Genomic DNA, 22819 nt, shown 5'->3' on the forward strand with positions numbered 1-22819 from the left:
AGAAAAATTTTTATACCTTATTTTATAAAAAAAATGAAGAGTAATTTAATGAGTTTCTTTTTTAAAGATTTTATTTATGAAAGAGAGAGAGACAGCACGAGAGTGGGGAACAGGAGCAGAGAAAGAGAGGAAATCTCAAGCAGACTCCACGCTGAGTGTTGAGCCTGACGTGGAGCTCGATCTCATGACCTTGAGGTCATGACTTCAGTGGAAATCGAGAGTCGGAGCCTTAACCAACTGGACCACGCAGGCGCCCCGAGTTTTTAGATCATTCTAGACCAGGCCCAGAGCACTTCCTGGAAGATGGTGGGCCATCAAATATGTTGAACTGTTGGATGAGGTGAGGGATTAAAAGAGCAAGATACAACCTTTCCAATAGTTTATAAAAGGGAGGATGAAAAAAAAAAAGAATTAGTAAACCCATGTTTTTCTTAAAGGCAAACTGAAAATATGAATTTATACCTTTTTATCAAACACACTGAAATTTAACTGATGTTACTAGAATAGCGAGAGTTCACTTGTACATGATGCAAGTTTAGAAATTGAGGTTATTTAAGCAGGAGTTGGGATGAAGCTTACTTTTACCTTATGTTTAAAAGAAAGTTTCTTAGGGACACCTGGTGGCTCAGCAGTTGAGCATCTGCCTTGGGCCGAGGGTGTGATCCTGGAGTCCCGGGATCGAGTCCTGCATTGGGCTCCCTGCATGGAGCCTGCTTCTCCCTCTGCCTGTGTCTCTGCCTCTCTCTCTGTGTCTCTCATGAATAAATAAATAAAATCTTAAAAAAAAAAAAAGAAAGTTTCTTAAGAAAGTGAACAAAGTAAACGGGCTTGCTGAGATGTTTTATGTCTGAGAGTCAGTAAATCATTTTCAAGCATCGGCCTCCTCCCTGTGCCCTCTCCACGTCTGCTGGGAGCCCAGTGTCTCCTGTTGTTCCCTAACAGATTAGTAGCCACGTATGGCCTAACACGAGACTGAGTTCTCTTACAGTTGTGTTAGGGGCTTAACGTGGATCCCACTGGCTTAAAATCGAGGTGTCCACGGGGCTGCATTCCTTTCTGGAAGCTCTGAAGGAGACCCGGAGACTTGGTTCTTTCCCTTTTTCGGTTTCTGGAAGCCGTCTCCACTCCTTAATTCAACTCGTGGGTCCCGTCCCGTGTGTTGGGTCTGGAGTGTTGTACGCCTCTGGCCGTGCTCCTGCCCACAGAGCTCCCTCTTACCGCAGCTGCACAAAAGCCTCAGGGTTTAAGGACCTACGTGATGACACTGAGCTCACCCAGGTCACCCAGGGAAGTCTCCCCACGTCAAGGGTGAATCGCATTAGCAGGGGGCCTTTTTGTCACGTGTGATGACATAGGCACAGGTCCCAGGGGCTGAGTCGTGGATGCCTTTGGCGGCCACCTGTGTGCACCCCGAGAGTGGCATTCTGTTCACAGGACTGAGACCCAGCATCAGAATATCCTGATGTACATTTACTTAGTTTTTTTAGATTGGCATATGATAATTCGTATTTATTAATGAAGGCAGTTATCTTCAGCTTCCTTTAAAGAAAAGCCTTTCATTCATTGCTGCAAGTGGTTTTAAGTACACACAGTTTTTAAAAATAATTTAATGCTCGTTTAATGGTAAGTTATTGTCTCATAATAATAATTCCGTTGCCTTCCACAAGTCTATGTATTTCACATAATTTAATTATAATAACTATATAGCTTTACGTACATAAACTATCTATATTCTGCCTTCACCTAATGCTTACATGTACTACTATATAAATAGGCCATATTTTACTAAGCTTTGCTCCTGATGTTAGAGATTTATGTGTTTACAGTTTCTTACAAGTGTAGATAATGCTTTGCTGAACATTGACTTATTTATACAGTTGTTTTTACTTTTACTGAATAAATCCCTTGGAAAAAATCCCTTTGGAAGAAGTTAGAATAAGAATATATGACTGCAGGTTGCCTTCCCACTCCCTTGTTCTTATCTGTTTATAGAACCATAATTTTGTTCAGGTAGTAGGTGGTACTGTGGTCAAGGACCATGGTGTAAGCCCCGGGGATGAATTTGTCCTCTAAGTGAAACCTGGAAATTTCTGTGTCCTTTGCCAGTGATTGGATTAAGAATCTGTGGGCCAATTTTGTCCAAAAAGACCAGGTTGAAATTTTTTATCTTTTTTTAAGATTTTATTTATTTATTCATGAGAGACACAGAGAGAGAGGCAGAGACACAGGCTGAGGGAGAAGCAGGCTCCATGCAGGGAGCCCGAGGTGGGACTTGATCCCGGGACCCCAGGGTCACACCCTGAGCCAAAGAGAGATGCTCAACTGCTGAGCCACCCAGGCGTCCCTAAGTTGAAGTTTTCATAGCTGGAATCTAGTTAGGATGCTGAATCTGTGATGTGATGACATCTGTGTCACCATCTGGGTGTCTATTATCGCTGCGATTCAGATGAGTGGAGTTGCCGAACCAGGATGAAGTTGGAATATGAGCAAAAGGCATCGAAGAGGATGAGGCCAAAGAAAGATTGGAAGATAACTGGCATGTGGGGCCAGGATGACTGTATAATAAGCAAGTGCCGTTGTGGGATTCTGGGCTTGTGGTCTGGGTGCTTTGTTCATTCAGGGATAGTGACTTCTATTTGTGTGACCTAAGGACAGACATCCAAGTAAGTGCAGGCCTCAAGAGAGATCTTGGGTTCAATAGAACGTACCATGAGCAACATATGCAAGCCCCGTATATAATCCTACATTTTCTGGTAGTGACATTTTTTAAAAAGTAAAAAAAAAAAAAAAAAAGGAAGCGATGCTGATTTTAATAATACATTTTTCGATACAACATATCAAAAATATTATCATTTCATTATATAATAATTATATCTTCCAACATCTCAATTTGTTCCAGCCACATTTCAAGTGCTTAATAGTTGTGCACCATTAGAAAGGTGAATTTAGGAGCCAGTTATAACGTCAGCGCCTTTCTTTGCTTGCAAATGTGAACCCGTGTTTGGCTTTGGGGTGTTTCTGTTTTGTTGGTTGGTTGGTATTGTGAGTGCCACTGTAATGAACAGCTATATATACAGCTCCTGGTGCAGGAGTTCAGGATGGAATATACCTGGGAGTAGGACTGCGGGCAGGTAACAGATGAAATGTGCTCATTGTATTTTCCAGGCAGGTTGCTCCAGTTCACGTCCCAGCTAGTGGTGTGTGAAAGAGCCCTTATTGCTCCACATCCATACTAACATTTGGAAAAGTCTCATTTCTTCAGTTTTGTCAAATTAGTGGGTGTAAAATGACTTCTTGTTTTCTCACAATTTGCATTTTTCCGATTATTAACGAGCTTCAAAACCTCTCAGATGTCTGTGAAACTTCATTTTTTGCTTCTATAGAAATCACACATATTTTTTCATTAAATATATTAATACATGGTACGTATCATATATTCATATATGCATCATATATTTTTTCACAAATATGTATTGAGCACTATCTATTAAGTATTGGTCTAAGTATTGGGAATATACTAATAGTGGGAGGAAAAATGGTCCCAAATCCTGCCCTCCAGGAATTTACAGTCTAGTGTGCATACATGGTGAGGAGGGAGAGACAAAAACAAAAAGAAGCCAAGCACCGTATGTCAAGGACTGTTAGTAAACCTCGTTTGCGTCTGGCTCAGCCATTTCACATCGAGGTTTAACTTGGCTTCTGTGGTTGTATAAAGGAGACAGTAATAATACTGTTCTCACTGTTTATTCTGTGCATGTGAAGAGCTTGACACAGTCCTGGCAAGTTGTAAGGATTCAGAAAATGCTCGCAAGAAGTATTATTTTCCCCTCTTTGCTTCTACTTTTTTTCTGTAATTTTTTTTTCAAATAGAACTACTGACGTTTAAGATTAAATATGTTTTGGTTTGTTGAAGTGTTGGCTCTCGTCAGGGTGTCAACCCATTGGTAATTTCTACGACAAGACAGATGACTTTGGCTACTTTTGAGATGTGTTTTTGAGATTTCAAGCTTCTTAAGCCCCAATGACCAAGAGCCCGAGAACATGCACTTTTATAAAAAGCTGCATCATAGGGACGCCTGGCTGGCTCAGGGGCTGAGCATCTCCCTTGGGCTCAGGGCGTGACCCTGGGGTCCCGGGATCGAGTCCTGCATTGGGCTCCCCGCAGGGAGCCTGCTTCTCCCTCAGCCTGTGTCTCTGCCTCTCTGTGTGTGTCTCTCAGTAATAAATAAATAAAAATCTTAAAAAAAAAATCTGCATCATGTCAAATGCCGAAAATGTGGGAAAATCTCTAGGAATGTCTTGTATTAATTCAGGGCTATGTCCCGTGAGTATAAAGTTTGTCTGAATCAATCATTTCCATCTAACAACCAACTTACTGTAGACTTTGTGCAAAGGACTGCATAGAGGAGATGCATGTGACCTTGTTAATGTTTGGAACAATTCTTTGTCCCTCTTTCTTAGATAATGATGTTGAAAATGATCTTCAATCAGACATCAGTCGAGCACTGCAAGACTCACACCGAAAAGCTGAAAGAATGCAACTTCTTCTTAATAGCTGTTCGCCTGGCTTCACTGAACCAGATCTTGGATCCCTGGGTTTATCTGCTGCTAAGAAAGATCCTTCTTCGAAAGTTTTGTCAGGTAGCAAATGCTGTCTCCAGCTGCTCTAATGATGGACAGAAAGGGCAGCCTATCTCATTATCCAATGAAATTATACAGACAGGAGCATGAAAGAGAATTCCTAATCAACTTGCATGTCCACAGCTTTTGGCAACAAGTAGCCGTAAACTTTACTGTGAATTTAGGCATCTCTGGCATGCCGCTGTTTGTGCATTGAAGGAGAATTTTTGATGCAATGCTGAATGGTCTCAGAAGCATAGATAATCCCCTATGTGCCAAAAGTATTGAAACACAAACAGAGGAAAATATATTAATATTTTCCAGTCCAGTGTTTTGGGGTCTCTGCCATTTGTAGCCGAATATGTGATTATTTATGAGATGAAAACTTTTTTTTTTTTTTTTTTTTTACAAATGATCTTGGTCTGCGGTAGAGATGAGTTGGGCAAAGTTAACCATCCGGTGTTACTGAGTACACGGGGGATTGAATTCATTGATCATCGAAGATAGGCAAAAATTTGTCTCTGTTCAAAGACCTTGGTCTTCTGCATTTTCTTTCTTCCTTTCTTTCTTTCTTTCTTTCTTTCTTTCTTTCTTTCTTTCTTTCTTTCTTTCTTTCTTTCTTTCTTCTCCATGTCATTAGGATTAAAAAAAACGTATACTATATCCATAATATTCAGTGGTACTGATGTATATATTGCTCAATACATAAATTATCTGCTGAACTTACGAAGTGTAAGTTTTGGTTGTGCTGGTAATTAGGTTTGCTCATTATCTAAATAAGAGCCAATTCCTTGTATGTGAAATATGACAGGATTTGTGACTATCCAAATGACTAAGTATTCTCCTTTCTGAATACATTTTTAATTCCTAAAAGCCTGGATGAGATTCATAAATCTGATCATGAGAGTCAGTGAAGTGATTTTTCAAAATGCTATTTACGAACTGATTTGTGAACTAACTATAGGTGCTTTGGTTAATTATCTTCCCTGATTGTTCCACCAGAAGTATTCTCTAGTCTTTTGGATATTTAAATACTAACTCTGATTCCAGGACCAATAAATATTTTGAAGGTTCCATGAAGACTTTCCATAGTTTGACCTATTTATAGAATAAGAAAATTAATAGTATCGACCCCTTGCAGCACTTTCTCTCTTCTCTCTTCAAAGTAGCTCTGTATATAAATATTTATTAATATTAATATGTTTTTCTTAAACTCTACATGTGTACAAACCTTCATAGTTAAGTTTGATATCTTTTTAGCACAAGCAGATTATTATACTAAGTTTCGAGAGTTGCACTTAAGAAAACCTCCCCAACAAACTTAACAATCTTTTAAGTGAGGCCTACACAAAATGCTCTTTGTATTCTTTGGAGCATTCATTTTGCAAACTCGTTAACATTTTCTCACAAAGATTTTTAATTTACAGCTTATGTTACTGCATTCCTAAAGTTTTCAAAAATTTGAGACTTATTTTATACATCTTTGTAGTAGCTACTCTTTCCCCTGTGTTTCGTAGGCATTTAAGGAATAATTGATTTTAACAAGTATCATATATCTACTAGGTTAATATATAAATCATCCTAGGTCAGTTAAGAATAATCAATTTATTATTATAATTATGAAATACTATGTCAAACTGAGTGAGAAAACAGGGTCTGCTGAGAGTGTTTATGTAAATTCACGATGGTTCCACTGGCCTACATTTTAGAAAAAATGATGATACCTAATACTCAGCCCTGTCGTAAAAGCTCTCTGCACTATAGAATTGGGTTATCCCACAGGCCACCTTATGAAGAATTAGACACAACTACCTCCTTTTCCCAGAAAAAAAGTGCACTTAAATTACCTTACAGTAAAGAGGCTTGACCTCTTGAATGGTCCTCTGGTCCCAGGTCATAATCAGATAGATTATGACACACACAGCATGGATTTAAGGGTGTGAGTGTGATTCGTTTCTCCCTCCAGCACCTAGTACAACACCTGAACTATAGGAAGTGTTCAGTACTTATTCAATGAATGAATGAATAAATGGCTGCTAAAACGCACGCACATCAGTGAGGTGCTTGCCATATGATTGAAGGCCTGCATGCCATTAAAGTCCACCCAACTGATAAAGTGAATGATCTCTGCTTATTTAATTACAAAAATATGAATTTATCTTCAAGTGTGTAGTATCGTATTGCTGTGCCACAAAGTGCTTTATGTGTATTAATAATTTAAGGGACTGATACTTCCAAATGGTAATGGAGATTACTGTCAAAGAAATAACCACTTTTCATCAAAACACAGAAATGCATAAAGACAAAAACAGCCTGAAACTTATCCTGAAGTACAAAATACGTTTCTGCCCAGGAATACATGGCAGGAGTGGACAAATGGCAGTTTTTCAACAAGTTTGAAAAGGCAGTGGAGAAGGGAAAATTATGCAAATGGCATGTGTTTTGTTACCATTTGTTCGTCTGGGGAAAACCTGATAAGAAATATAAGTCCCAAATGATTTCAGCCTTTGGGATGATAGATTTGGGAGATGTCGTACAGAGGCCCTTGACGTGGTCAGGAGGGGGACATCTGAAGTCACAGCAGAAGACTTTATGTTTCCAAGTTTAAGCTTATTGGCCTTTAAATTCATTCTCATATACTTTGTGTATCTATGTATATGTCTGAGCAGGAAAAGAAGACGTGTGCATAAATTATGACAATAAATTATGACAATTCTTAACTTGACAACATTGGTTAAAAAAAAAGAGAGGCCTAGGGAAGCCACGTGGGAAGAAGTGAGTGAGTACAATGTCGAAATTTAGGTACAATCAGCTGTTGTAGATTTTACATAGCAGTGCTGATATTCTAAATGATGACTTTAGACAGCTGTGCTGTGTCCTAAAGGAAATGATGACATGCTATTCAATAAGAATATTTGACTTTTCAAATAAAATCAGTGTAGCGCATATCTCAAAACTATTTTAGATGGAAGAAATAAAACGTATTATCTTAAGATTTACCAAATTTGCCTGATGCTGTACACCTAGATATTTTAAGTAAATGTGTTTAATCATGACAGATTTAAATGATGATGAGTCCAAAAGTGCGCATGTATTTCTACTTCACACTCCTTTATTATATTAAAGATCTCTCGATTGTGTGATAGAATAAATTGTGGAAGCTCGTGGAAAAGTTAACTGTAGGAGACCCTGGGACCACGATGCCATCGAGTGATGGACCAACTAGAAACTCAATGCAAAACAGTGTTTCTAAAAGGTGGTCAATCTGTGGCGATATTCTAACAATAGATTTTCAAATGAATTAGACCTTTTATTCACTTATGCTTTTTATATATCTCTTGGCCTTGAGTCCTAATTTGTGATTAACTTTCAATTTTCCCATGTCAATGGTAACTTAATGGTTCTTTTCTACTAGGATTAAGTAGAGACAGAAAGTGAGAAAATTTTTATTGTTGAAATTTTAGGCACATATATTCTTGCTTACTTTTTTAAATACTTTGACCCCAAAAGCTTCTCTCAAAATAAACAGGATACCAGAAGATGAGTGACACACAAAGACTGCAGAGTATTTAATCCTACAAACATATTAAAAGCTTAATGTGGAAAAATTAAAATTTCTGTGATTTACCCATGTGAAAAGTTTAGACCATCACCTATGCCAAATCTTTAGAGATGTTGTTTATTGCTGTTTTGTGCTCTCATGTCTCAAAAACTGCTAAAATCGAGGTTTAAATAAATGTGCAGAATTGTTCAATGAATGAGATTATATCAATTCGAAAGCGAAGAATATTCAATACTGTGGCTACGTCCAGAGGGCTATCATCTGAGTTGCAATGAAATTCCAATAAGAGGTGACACACATCTGTGATGTTTCCTAACATCGATTTTGATAAAGCCAATTTATAAATTTGAAAATCAACCTAAAACTCACATGCACATTCGTTACAGAGCTGTATCAGTTCAGTATTCTAAGACAACTAATTGGTGATGATTACATATTGGGCATGAAACAGAGAATTAGGGAAAATTTTAAAATTAAAACTCCATTAGATTGGCATCATTTATATAGGCGGTGTTTTCATAAGAAAATTTATAGTCAGCTGAATTACTCCCACCCAAAAGGTTTCAATTTTATTAGGAATTCATATCTATACTTATCAGTAAAATCTTTTACATGTCTTCTTCCTTGAATGCCTTTTTTTGGGTTAAGTCCACCTTGAATAAAACTGGAGAAAGCAAAAAGAATAGCGCAGAGTGGCCTTATTCTCACAGTGACAAAGGGAACACTGAGACTATGCCTATTTCAGAAAGACCTTCCCCAAGTCTAGAACAAGGCAATTTTTTTTTTTTTTTTTACAAAGAGATCAACAATTCATGTTAAAGTCAGATGGAACGATACCTTCAAAACAGGCTACGTAACATCTCCTTTCCCACTTGTCCCTGTTCTCTATTCTTTTAAAGAGCAAAAGAGCACAGAGTTTTTATTTTACATATTCTCTATTCTATAATTCCTAAAACGAGGATTCTATTTAAAGGTTTATAATTTGCGCAAGTTGAATTGTAAACCATTACATTATGATTACCATAAACTGAGTACTGTTTGATTCTCTGGAAAAACAATTCAATCAGATATATACGATAGTCATTTATATATCACTCGTTTTCTTTACTGAGAATGAAAACTCATTTCCAGAAGTTTTAAATCCATCCGTTTAATATTATCAACAACTCAAATATTTACTGGATTACATATTTCTTCATTAGGAATGAGACTGTGGTGCCAAACCCTTTGCTTCCAACCTGTTTATTCATTTTCTCAACAGAGTGGAAAGTAACAGAAATATTTACTGTTGGTGGAACTGGGATTGTTTTTAAGAGGATAGAGAACAGCTTTGTATTTCTAGCACGCTTATGCCTTAATATATGAAGCAGACCTGACTCTGGTTTTTAGGATAAATCAGCTTTGATGGAATCATTTTATTATAGGAGTAAAGATAAGATGGAAACAGATCATCCTGAGGAACAAAACCAAACTTTTCAAGCTTTTTGAGCATTTTGGAGATGACTCCAACTTTAAGGTTACTTTCAAAAGTGCGGCTCTTAAATTCTTTCATCAATTGCTTTAGAAACAGAGTATTTTGGCCTTTTAATGAAAGTGAATTGGATATCGAGACAAAAGGTAGCCCATCGCCAAAACTTAATAGTTATTTGAAAATGGTTTCTTTATATGTTTTCTGTTTGTGTGGAAGTCAACGCTGTAATATTAAGCAGAGAAAAATGCATATGACGCATCGACTCACTCCAGTGTTCTTTCAACTCCTGCAGAGGTACTTGTGTGGAGCAGGCAAGGGACGGGGGTGGAGAACATAGTGTCGTGGAGGGAACCGTGTACATTTCCGACTTGTTAAAATTCTTCATCCTTTTAAGCCATTCCGCAGAATCAAAGAGAGGGAGGGACCACATTCATCTTTATACACGTGAATGTCAGTAGGACAAAGCAAGGAGTGGCCCGTATTCTTTTCTGTAGGATCAGGTGTTGAGTTCCCTCAAGTCGTCACTGACTGCTACATGCTCTCCCTCCCATATATATGTGTGGAATTTGTATGAAATATTTTACTTTCTCCCTCTTCTTTTACCAAATGTGTACGTATCAATAGCAAAAAGTTGAACATCGCTTTACACAAACAGGTTAAAACTAGGCACAGATTGTCATCATCTGTTTATAATAAATGAGCATAAGTATCATTCACGTGGTGTATTTAAGTAAGAACTGAAATCGTGGGCACTTTCATCAGTAAAGTAAAGCTCAGCAGAGAAGGCATATGTCTCTCCATCTTTCCCATTCAGCATCCTATCCCTACACACTTGGTTAAGTGGGAAGTTATACTTTTGTCATCTCTATGTAAAGTTGTTTTTTTTTTTTTTGAGGTATCCTAAGTGTAGTTAAACACATCTTCCAATATATTTTAAAGGCGGGTCTTCAGTATTGTGGAGACAGAGAGTAAAAGAGACTTTGAAAACTACATCAAAACCTTGATGACATTCAAGTCATAGCTAGTCTCTGTATTTAATAAATGTATGTTTTTCATGTTGTGTTTGTCAATGGAAAATAAAGTTGAATGTTCTGAAATGTCCCTGTCTTTTTTTCCTGAAGCCAACTCGTGTCAGGAATATTTTATTTATAATTGTGTTAAACATTTTGCTGAAATCCTACTTGACACGCTTTGTCAAATAACAGCACAATGTCATGTTGTGCTACCTGGATGATGATACCATTTTGTTTTACGTCCCGTAAGTGTGTACAGTACACGTCATCACTGACTTGCTGTAGATCCGATGTGCTCTTTGCCCATTTTCAACATGATATCTATTCGTATTATAATCCCAGATTTTTGGGTTTTGATACAAATGCACATTTATCAATTATTCTCAATTCAGTCAATCCTTTTTTTTTTTTTTCAGATTCTAGTATAATCTATAGGCAGCCAACCAAGGAATTTTCCTGGTTTGTAGTCAGTCTCGTTGATAGATTTGTACCTAGGTATGGGTATGAGCTGATTACTGGCAGAGACAAACGCTGGACTGCCTGCGTTTATACCCTATTCTATGTACCCCTTCAGGCCAATCTACTCCTTCCTTCTTTACTGAAGGGAGGTGTTCTGCAGAACATAAGCCAAGCTCAATAAAAGTAGCACATCAGGCTTTCCCTTCTTCCTCCTAAGAAAAGGTATTAGGGAGAGCTCTGACCATGGTTTCTCCATGGGCTCCAAGGCTCCGAACCAGATCTTATGGTCCCTATGGTCTTTGCTTCATAGCATCAGCTGAATATCATGGTGGCATTTCTGGTCTACAGAAGGTAGAACCTACATGCCGTACAATGAGGCACTGCACAGTTTCAGGTCCTTGGAGAACATGAGCTCAAAAATATCCTTAGAAAAAAGAATATCCTTAGATATTCTTCGGGGGTTGTTGTGCTCACCCATCACCATTTTGAGCAAATCAGTTTGGAGGCTGGATACTCAGAATCCAAGCCAGTCCTCTGGGCTTGTTCTTTCCTTCAACATGTATTTGTTGTTGTACCTACTCTGTGCCAAGCATTCCGATGGGAGTTAAGACTCACGGATTTTTTTTTTTTCTAAAATATCAGTTTTCAGTGAATGGTAGGGAATAGGAGATAATTTGATCAGGGTTGGTAACAGAGTAAGCATATAGGAGAGTTGATGCTAAAATAGGAAATCATTTCCTGTAGAAGATGACGGTTAACCTGCATTTTGGAGAAAGGAATGAGTATTAGTTGGGAAGGGGAGGGCACATTAGGATACTTTTTCATTTCATGCTGTCCCAAATTATAATTTCCAAGGCATTCAAACTAACTTCTAGTGGCCCTCTGAGAAGTATAGGTCGAAATAGAGCATATAATCTCTCAGAATGGGCCAAAGGCATGGCCTTGGGGCAGGATTTCTCCACTTCAGCCCCTTGGCTTATTGGGCCAAATAATTCTTTGTTATGGGGGCTGTCCTGTGCATTGCAGGCTGTTTAACAGTATCCCTGGCCTCTACCCACCAGATGATGGTAATACTTTACTAGCTGTGATGATCAGAAATGCTCCCAGACAGGGACGCCTGAGTGGCTCAGTGGTTGAGCATCTGCCTTTGGCTCAGGGCGTGACCCTGGGGTCCCGGGATCGAAGCCCACATCGGGCTCCCTGCATGGAGCATGCTTCTCCCTTTGCCTGTGTGTCTGCCTCTCTGTGTCTCTCGTGAATAAATAAATAAAATCCTTAAAAAGAAAAAGAAATGTTCTCAGATGTTGCTAAATACACTATGGAGGATCTGATTACTCCCAGTTGAGAACCTCTGCCTTAGAGCAAGGGCCATGGCCTTTGAGAGGGTGCTTTGCAGCACAAAGCCATCTGTGAGATCTTGGATCTGAAAGGCACCACCCTGGCATTCCCCGAAGCAGCAGGCCCTAGAATGCCAGTTGGTGTCTGACTGCACAAAAATGTGGCACTACCACTACAACAATGCCTGGATCACCACGGGCCCATATCCACTTCTGTAATCACATAAACCTATTCACAAATGAGGAGGTACAGTTTCTTAGAAAGTATCATCTTTCTATTGATGTCTCCAATCCCTATTTTGTTCTTGATAAGAGGCCCTGGGGTTATATGTCTCTCAAAGGGTTATCTAAAGGGAATGAGCCCGTTTCTCCCAGGATGTTTAAAAATCGGTTGTAATTCCTCTTAAGTTCACATTTCCACACAGGTGCCTCAGTAGGAGAGAACTGATTTAGCAAATTCTGTCTTTTATGGGGGTTTTGCACATTTGGTTTGTGTAACAGAGCTCCAGCAGCTTTATCTAATCTGAAAGATGATTTTTGTCAAAGAGCCGTCCAGCTCTGGGCAAACGTCTCTTTACTGGCCTGTTTTTCTGATGTCATGCCAGTCTGCAGAACCTCAAGCATTGAGCTGTTACCACACATTTTGGAGACAAAGTTCAACTCACGTAGGTCTCCGTAACTAAAACTTAAGTCTCTGGTTTGTATGGTATGGGAAGTTGAAAAACTTAAACTCCAAATCTGACCCCAAAAAGTTAGAACAAGAATTTTCCTTGGTCTACTGTAAATTTCTGAGGCCAAGTACGGCAGGTCTACGGATAATCAGTGTTCATGCCTAACAGTTTTTAAAAGAAGTCTTTTTGAATATAATATACAAGGTTGTTTGAATTGGACTTTGAAAAGAACACTGGAAGAACCCAGTTCTGAAACAGTCACCACCAACTGGGGCTCTTCAAATTAGATCTAACTGGAATATACCTGGTGGGACACTGGTTTTTAATCACTGGGGGATCGGGCCTCCTTGGGCAACCGGGTGAAAGGTATGGATCCTCTCCTCGAAGAGAGGATAGAGAATTTTTTTCCAGTCGCAGAGACTGTACAGCCCTCCTGAATTTTGTCTGTGGACGTCTTGGAAATTGATGGACACAGGTTAGGAATTCTCCATGCCAGAGAGTCTTGATGATTCGCGGAAACTCATGACCTTCCGTGTTTGGTTAGAAGCTAAAATCCAAAACTGGAGCTTAAGTCAACTAACTACTTCCCTGTGAATGTGAACATTCCCGACATCTCGTTATAGGCCCGTAATAGTAAAGCAATATAACCAGGGATAGAATCATTAAAAGAGGAGCTTCAATCATTTTTAAAAATTGTCATCATGGGACACCTGAGGGGCTCAGTGGTGGAGAGTCTGCCTTGGGCTCAGGGCGTGACCCTGGGGTCCCGGGATCCAGTCCCGCCTCAGGCTCCCTGCAGGGAGCCTGCTTCTCCCTCTGCCTGTGTCTCTGCCTCTCTCTCAGGGTCTCTCATGAATAAATAAATAAAATCTTTAAAAAAAATAAAAAATAAAAATTACCATCACAGTGGAGAAAAGAAAAATAACACAGTCCCAACAAGCAGAGGGACAGTATAGGCTACTCACCAAACGCAGGTCGAAAGTAAAAGTACTCTTTTTTTTTTTTTTTTTTAATTAGGAGTAATTCAGTGATGCATTTGCCTTACAACAAAGAGGTTGTTTCGGTTTTCCCTCGTGCTGACCCAGCAAGAGAGATTTAAAACGAAGCTATTTAAAAGTCAATTAAAAAAAAAAACATCACCCCACCTGAAGAATGCAGTCTCTTACACAGGGACGGTCTAGGCGGTCAGAATGCCACTTTCTGTGCTGACCCTGTTGGAGGGATTCATCCTAATGCCCGCGTCTGCATGTGCTATGTCTTTGCCTTGCAACTCGGAAGGGAGGCAGCAAGGGTGACCTTATCATCGATCCTCTGCCCCCGAGGATGCAAGGCATACACTTACAGATCTTCTTACTAATGCAAAATTAATGATGCTTTACGCCAACACTTAAAGCTTTTAGTAAAATGCTGTCTTGATGTTTATAGTTTGTGTTTCTCTACAGGGAAAAGTCTGGAGCGATTAATGACATTTATCTTTGCATTGTTCTAGCCTTATTGAGGAAGATGGAAATGAGATCTCAAAGCACTGAAGCATTTGTCTGTTGGAAACAGCTCTTTGATACCAAGCCATCCTCCATTCGGATGTGTTACAGGACTTGGCCCGTGCGCAGCGTGCATAATGCTGCAGGTGGATTTTCATGAATCAGTGGTTTGGAGTCTTCTCCCTCAGAAGATCCATGAAAAGCCACTTTTAGAGGAAAAGCTATTTAAATTTATTTTCAACATTCCATGATTTAAACCTTTTTTTTTTTTTTTTTTTTTTTTTTTTTTTTTTGCGGGGGCGGGGGGGAGAGGATCTAATGTTTTTAAGGATGATAGGGACAAAATTAGTTTTTACTTCGAAATTCTTGGAGAAATAATATTGACTTATTCCCAAGAGAAACCATTGTCTTAAATGTTGTGCAGCCCTAATTAGGTATGCATGGCCTTTATCCTCATCCCAGATTGTCTCCTCACTAAAGCAATTTTGAATATTCCTGTTAGACTATTCCTTCAGCAGAGTTTTTCATTGAAAGATGAGATACGTAATATGTTAATTTTCTTAATTAGTATAGACCACTGCTAAGATGTTATATGTTTAATTTAAAATATTTTAAAGATATTTTAAACAAAATCACCTCATCAAAATGCTCTATAAAATTTTTAGGGGTCATAATGCAAAAGAAAAATTTCCAACATTGGGAAAGAAGTCAGAACACGTATGCCCAGTTATCTGATTTGCTATTCCCTGGTTATTTGTGCTTGACAATTCAGTGAGCCACTCCGCACTTGCATTTTCTCATCAGTGCAACATTATTAGGATTAAATAAGGCAACGAAGACGAGGACACTTTTGAAAGCACTGTATAAGTGGTCGATGGTTAATTTATTTTATTATGCTCATTTCATTGACGGAACAACATTAAAAATTAATTATTATATTATCATCTTAAGCGACTATAGCCCAGTCTTGCGAATTTAGTGTTGGGCATTCACCAGAACACACAAATAGTGTTAGAGAACTGGTTCTGGTCCCACATAGGGTGTGTGTGTTTGAGAAAGATACACAGCTTCTTCTAAGTTCAGTTGCCTCATCTGTATGATCAGGGTTGGCCTATCTGTGTGGTATCTTCTAACCGAAAAACGTGATTCTCCTGCCTCTCTGGAATGTCATGTCTTTTGAATCTTGAAAAATAGCTCGTAGGAGACAGATAGCAAGGCCCAGAAAAAGTTTGTTCCTTTTTTTTCTCTAAAGAGAATTTTTAGGTGGCTCTTCTTCTCCTTTGAGATCGTTCTCTTGTCTCAACCAAATCACAAGATCCTTGAATACAGGAGCCACGTCTTCCACTTGTTAAGGTTTTCTGGCTGCTTTTCCCTTGGCTCCTCATCCAAACTATCAAATCCTAGTTTTTGTTGTTACGGGCTGGGTCTTATTTACTTCTTTATTTTTGGTTCCATAAATATCAGGACGATTAGGTCATGTAGATTTTCATACACTTGGGTTTATCAGCATGTGCGTGCGTGTGTGTGTGAGACGTCCATAATATCTCAATTGTGCATTCCTTTTTTCAAAAATTTTATCAAGTGTTTAATTTTAATTCCAGTGTAGTTAACATATGGTGTCATATTAGTGTCAGGTGTACAATGCAGTGACTCCACACTTCTGTGCGTCATCCAGTGCTCATCGTAAGTGTACTCTTCAATCCCCTGCACCTGTTTCACCCATCGCCCCCACGACCTCCCCTCTGGTGACCATCAGTATGTTCTCCATAGTGAAGAGTCTGTTTCTTGGTTTGTGTCTCTTCTTTTTTTCCCCTTGTTTTTGTTTCCATCTGTTTCGTTTCCACATATGAGCGAAATCATGTGGTATGTCTTTCTCTGACTCACTTATTTCACTCAGCACTATGCTCTCTAGCTCCACCCGTATCATTGAAAATGGCAAGATTTCAATCTTTTTATGGCTGAATAATATCCTGTTACATATATATACCACATCTTCTCTATCCACTCATGGTTGATGGACACTTGAGCTGTTTCCATAATTAGGCCACTGTAAATAATGTTGCAATAAACATAACGGTGCCCATATCCTTTTGGATTAGTGTTTTGTAGCCTTTGGGTAAATATCTAGTAGTGGAATTACTGGATCATAGGGTAGCCCTATTTTTTAAGTTTTTGAGGACCCTCCACACTGTTTTCCAGGGTGGCTGCACCAGTGTGTCTTCCCACCAGCAGTGCAGGAGGGTTCCTTTTTCTCCACGTCCTCCCCAACACTTGTTAGTTCTTGGGTTTTTGGTTCTAGCCATTCTGACAGGCATGAAGTGACATCTCATTGTGGTTTTGATTTATCTTTTCCTGATGATGTGTGACATTGAGCATCCTTTCACGTGTCTGTTGGCCATCTGGATGTCTTCTTTGGAGAAGTGTCTGTTCATGGGTTCTGCCCATTTTTTAATTGGATTATTTGTTTTTGGGGGGTTGAGGTGTGTATTTTGTTTTTAAAATACAATTTATTTTCTAATCACAATCGTATGAGCATTCCTTTAAAAGGTCAGATAATGTTGAAAGGCTCTGTTCTCAGTGTAGCCCTACTGCCAGCACTTTGCTTTACGGAAGTCACTTACAGCTTTTTTCTTCAGCATTTTTCTAGAATATATTACCATATTTCTAACTAATGTACTTGTGTTGCTATCTCTTGCTTCATTAACTTTGATGCTGTATGCTGATTTATTTTGCTGGATTTAGCTCTCTCCTCATCCATTCACCTATTATAGTTATAACAACATTTTTATTAAATCAATATTCAGTGTTTGCATTTTTCTGACAATGCAGATAATCGTAGTACTGAGAATCATAGTACTGTGATTGTGTTGCCTTTCTTGGACACATTTTTCTTTTTTCTAGAGTTAAGGACTTAATGAGTTAAATTTACTTATTAGCTTTACTTTGTACCAAAGACTAAGCCTCACGGTTATCCAGGTGCCCAAGCCCATCTGATAATTTTTACCCCCTCTGGTATCCTAGGTTTCTTGCCATTGATCCTTTTGCCTCTTTTTTGTTAGACACCCCGTTTTCTAGATCTTGTGTCTTGAATTATTTCTTGAATTATTCACTCATTTTGAACACACCTGCTTTAAACTGGGCTTTTTAATAGAAAAGAAAAGGAATCAAACTCCTAGAAGGGGAAAAAGAGTGGTTCTAAGTGAACACGAACATTAGTAATAATGGTGATAATAACAATAGTGGCAAAGATCATTTCATGAGCAATATACATATGTCCTCACAGTCTCATGCCAGTGCTACAAGGTAGGGGTTATATCACCACTCTCCAGATGAAAAGGCTGGAGCTCAGGGAGGATAAATCACTCCACAAGTCCACTGAGCTAGTGAGGAGTGAAGCTGGGGTTCTCACCTGCTTTCAGGTTAGAACATATTTGGCCTGGAATCCCTGAGCAAGGAATTACTATGGTGATTATTTTCTTAAGCTTCAGGTTTATCTTTGAGGGCTCCACTAAGGCCCCATGAAGGAAAGGTTTTGACTACCACGATGCCTGGGCATTTTCAAACAGCCACGATCGTGGAGGGGAGGCAGCTTTTCCAACAGTACCGAACAGAGTCAACTAACAAGATTCTTAGCAAAAAATCCGAGAGTCCATCTGCGCAACCTGGGCATGTGCATCACCCTGCACACATTCTGATCCTTCCTAGTTAGAAATGTAATTACTTCTGCGGTGGAGGGAGCATCAGCTGCTTGGCAGCAGATGGTTGTAGGGAAAGGCTATATTTCTACTTCCTGTCCAGGCCTGTGGGTTTTTCAGAATGTGAGTTTATCCTGATTCAGGTTACTTAGCACACAACTCCTTCCGCCTCTTTGTGTTCTGTTTCTTTTTTGTTGTTGTTTTGCCTTCTACACTCCCTCTCCTGCTGATAAGGCAACTCAGGAGCAGTCTCACTGAGAAGCTGAAAGGCAGTAAGTACTTTTATTTGCTTCCTAATTACAGAGGGACTCCGGGAAGGATATGTACAGTTCAAGATGGAAGAGAGGGAAGACAGGCCTTTGTCAGGAGTAAAGCCATTCCATTTATCATCTCCCCTGCGTAATTTTGAGGTTTGCTCAAACTTCTGCAAAATATAGTGCAGTTCCAGAATGGAGAATATTTTGCCTTTACGAAAGAGAAAAACTGCCCTCTCTTTTTGAGTCTTTCTTCCCTTGTTGCTAGCAGGCAAAATCTATTCGGTATAGCTGACATTTTATTCATTCACCAGGATTCTCTTCGACGAGCTGCTATGATTTCCACAGAACTGGTCAGACTGATTAGAAAGGGTGTGGAATATTTTGCTCATGGGAATGAAATCTTGGTATCTCCCAAACTTGAAATCTGTCACCAAGAAATGATTTCAAAAAGGAACCCACCAATAGCCATATAAGTTGAAAAATTGGTACATGTTGGAGTTTATCTTCGATCCCATTTTGCATGCTATCTCTACTATTTCAACATAATAACTGTAGTCAACAATTCTCAGGCATCTCAGGGATCAATTAACATTTATTCAGAATGGGCTCACCCCAATCACATGTAATTCTTTACCTAATTTTTTTTTTTTAGCTAATCGGTGGTTAATTAAACCAAATCAAATGAGTCGATGCTTAGGACAAATGTTTGAAGGATAAAGTCCCATTTGTCTGCCATCTTTATGTAATTTGCATGAGAAGTGGAGCCTGGAGATTTTCATATGGTTTGTCATTAATAATATAATTTTTAAAATGCAGTAATTTATGGACCTCATTTCATGAGAGTAAGTTTTAATATGAGAATATATTAAAAAAATTAAAATAACAGTGAATGGTTACATACATTACTTGAAGTTCCTTCATGGGGAACACCATTCTCCATTTCAGTGGGTGAAGAATGGTCCTCTCAAACCTAGGGGATCTTTCTCAATTGCCCAAGACAATCATTTGGAAGAGAGAGAGGGATATTCTTGGAGAAAGGCAAGCGACAACTAAGATGCCAGCTAGATAAGTGGGATCTTCTCTCAGGAGATGAGTATCCTGTGGGGCTCCTGTGGGGCTCAGCGGGTTAAGCATCCAACTTTTGGTTTTGGCTCAGGTCACGATCTTATGCATCAAGAGATTGAGCCCGGAATCTGGCTGCACGCTCAGCAGAGAGTCTGCTTGAAGATCCTCTCCCTCTGCCCTTCCCACCACTCACGCGTCTGTGCTTTCTCTAAATAAATGAGTAAATCTTAAAAAAAAAAAAAGAAGATAGATATTGTGGTCAGATTACCAGTAAGGTATGAATGTATGTATTTTGGAGTCAGACCTGGATCAACTTTGGCTTAATACCTGAAAGTATTATGATTAAGCTTTTATGATTTTTGCGTATGAAGGGTTGGGATTTTTGCACTAACTTTATAGGATAGCTATGAGGATTAAATATGTAAATATTCCAGAACAGTGATGGGTACAATAAATATGTAGGGGGTATTGATGTTGCTGTTGCATTAGTAGTGATAATATTAGCCACAGTAGCAATATCAATTGCTTGAGGAATCCATAAACTATGGTAAAGTGGCAAAAGACATCCTGATCTCTGTACTCATTCCTAGTATTATTTTGGGAGACCCAAGCATATAGCTTTGTGTTTGAAAGGATGGGAACAAAAAAAACCCCTACATTTGGTGGCACAGCAAATTTATTAATCTGCTAATTTGCCAATTAATTTGTTAATTTATTAGTAGAGTGAGGTTAATCAAGTTAACTTAACCTTTTGGGGCACCTGGGTGGCTCAGTCGGTTAAGCGTCTGGTTCTTGATTTCGGCTCAGGTCACAGTTTCAGCGCCCTGGGATGGAGCCCTATGTTGGGCTTCACACTCAGCAGGGAGTCAGCTGGAGGATTCTCTCTCCCTCTCCTACCACCCCTCCCCCTGCTTTCTCTCTGTTTCTCCAAAATAAACAAATACATCTACAAAAAATAACCCTTCTAACCCTTAGTTCTTTAGCTATAAATGAAGGTAATTTTACCTAGAGTTAAGAGATTTATTGCAAATATTTAATGAAATAATACATTCACATACTTGCCTAGTGCCTGGCATTTTACTGAGTCAATAAATGGTTATTATTATGCTATTATAAATTATCATCATTAATATTAAAAGCAAGCTCAGAAGATGTAAGTCGACTGTTTCTAACTGAGGCTGAATACTGTCACAAGCATACACATTTTATCCAGCCTTCTCAAGACTTAGGGTGAGAAAATAAGGATGTGGGTCAACTTCATAGGAAGAGGAAGCACTTACAAGAAACAGCAAAATAAAGAAATTTAAGTTTCCTTTATGGCTTAAGTGTTTGTCTTTGTGAGATAAAGAAATGGTTCCAGTAAAACAGAAGAGGCTTCATGGTTTATTTATTGATTTATTCTATGGTTTTACTGAGATGTGTCCTAGAATATTGTATTCATTTGAGCTGTACAACATAATGATCTTTTCTTAAAGATTTTTATTTATTTATTCATGTGAGAGGGAGAGAGGCAGAGGGGGAAGTAAGCTCCCTGCGGGGAGCCCGATGCAGGACTCAATCCCAGGACCCTGGGATCACAGCCTGAGCCGAAGGCAGATGCTCCACCACTGAGCCCCCCAGGTGCCCCCAACATAATGACCTGATATACATATAGATTGCACAGTGATTGTCACAAGTCCAATTCACTTATGCTTATATACTTATAATTTTTTCTTATAATAAAGAACTTTAAAGATTTACTCTTTCAACAACTTTCAAATATATAACATAGTATCGTTGACTATAGTCATCATGCTGTAGATTACACTCCCCGAATTTAGTTGTCTTACAACTAGAAGTTTGTACCTTTTGACCATCTTTACCTATTCTCTTCATCAGCCCTCCTACCTCCCACCTCTTACAACCACCAGCTTGTTACCTTATTTTATGACTTTGGCGTTTTCAGATTCCACACGGTATTTGATATGACGTGATATCATATAGTATTTGTCTTTATTTATTTTACGTAGCAAAATGTTTGCAAGGTACATCCATGTTGTTTCAAGTGGCAAGATTTTTTTCTTTTCATGGATGAATAAACTCCATCCCATTATATACATGGAAAGAATGTGGTTTCCGTGTCTTGGCTATTGTAAATAATGCTGCCATGAATGTGCGGGGCGGGGGGGGGGGGGCAGGCAGGTATCTCTTTGAGGCAGTGATTTTGTTCCCTTCAGGTATATACCCAGAAGTGGAATTGCTGAATTGTATGGTAGTTCTATTTTTAATTTTTTGGGGGAACCCAGAAGAGGTATTTTGAAGAGTCGCTCTGATAACATCATCAAGTGAAATCCAGGAAAAATAAATAATGAGGCATACACACAGAAAAGTGAATCTCAGCAGGCGGAGATGTAGCGGAGTCACTTAGTGCTTTATCACCACCGTCTAACGTAGATCAGCGCAACACAGGTCTGTCACCCCATTTCCTGATCCATCAAGGACCATGGGGGTAATAATTTCTAGTTTATAGGGCAGCTGTAAATATTAGAAGAGGTAATATTTACCGCCTGGTTTGCCTATTTTATGGTTGCCTTAAAAATAAAAGTCAGTTATTTTGCCAGCAAAAGTGGATTTCTTTGGAAGAGCAGAGGATTGCAATTCAGGGCAAGCAAACGATGGCAAAAACTATAGACCAGTCCAACAAAAGAGGTGAATGTTATTTTATGGAGGAGGAGGATGTTGGGAGGAGCTTCTTTGAACAAAAGTCTATCAGAGAAAGGCAAGAGTCCAGGGTGATGACAGTTAGTCATTAACTTGTAGGAGATGTAATGCACATCTTCTCCTCTTGGATCTGAGACTGATGATTCTCCCCTGTTGACCTCTCTTCAGTTGTTGGCACCTGTAATTGGCAGTTCTTGACCGTGAGCGGTGGGGCATGAGCGTGTCCCCCTTCTGGCCTTCCCACTCCATTACAGTATGGAGGATAATGGGGTGGATACTCCACTATAGTATCAATTTTCACAGTATTTGTGCCATGTCCCATCATCATCATCATCATTTAATGTACAAAATCCTCATAAGCTTATCAAGGTCCAGGCAGAACAGGTATTTATTTCTGGGTACCGTAAAGTCATTTGTTTTTCTCTAGCTATAAAGTCAGTAGAAAATAGAACTGCCAGAGAATTTTCGGACTGTGATGCATTGGGGAA

At 39.1% G+C, this 22819-nt stretch overlaps 1 protein-coding gene across 6 annotated transcripts in view; it reads left to right on the top strand.

The window, feature by feature from the left end:
* Positions 1-22819, top strand: part of PTGER3 (prostaglandin E receptor 3) — a 223171-nt gene that overhangs the window by 27783 nt on the left and 172569 nt on the right. For all 6 annotated transcript variants that reach the window (XR_004816684.2, XM_049111802.1, XM_025417989.3 and 3 more), the window contains exon 2: positions 4462-4641. Coding sequence is in view for 5 of the 6 variants with exons in the window: in XM_049111802.1 (XP_048967759.1) it covers positions 4462-4641 (180 nt within the window). In the remaining variant the exon portion in view is untranslated. The remainder of the gene's footprint in view (positions 1-4461; positions 4642-22819) is intronic.

The sequence above is a fragment of the Canis lupus genome, chromosome 6, assembly GCF_003254725.2.
Source record: "Canis lupus dingo isolate Sandy chromosome 6, ASM325472v2, whole genome shotgun sequence".
Lineage (NCBI taxonomy): Eukaryota > Metazoa > Chordata > Mammalia > Carnivora > Canidae > Canis > Canis lupus.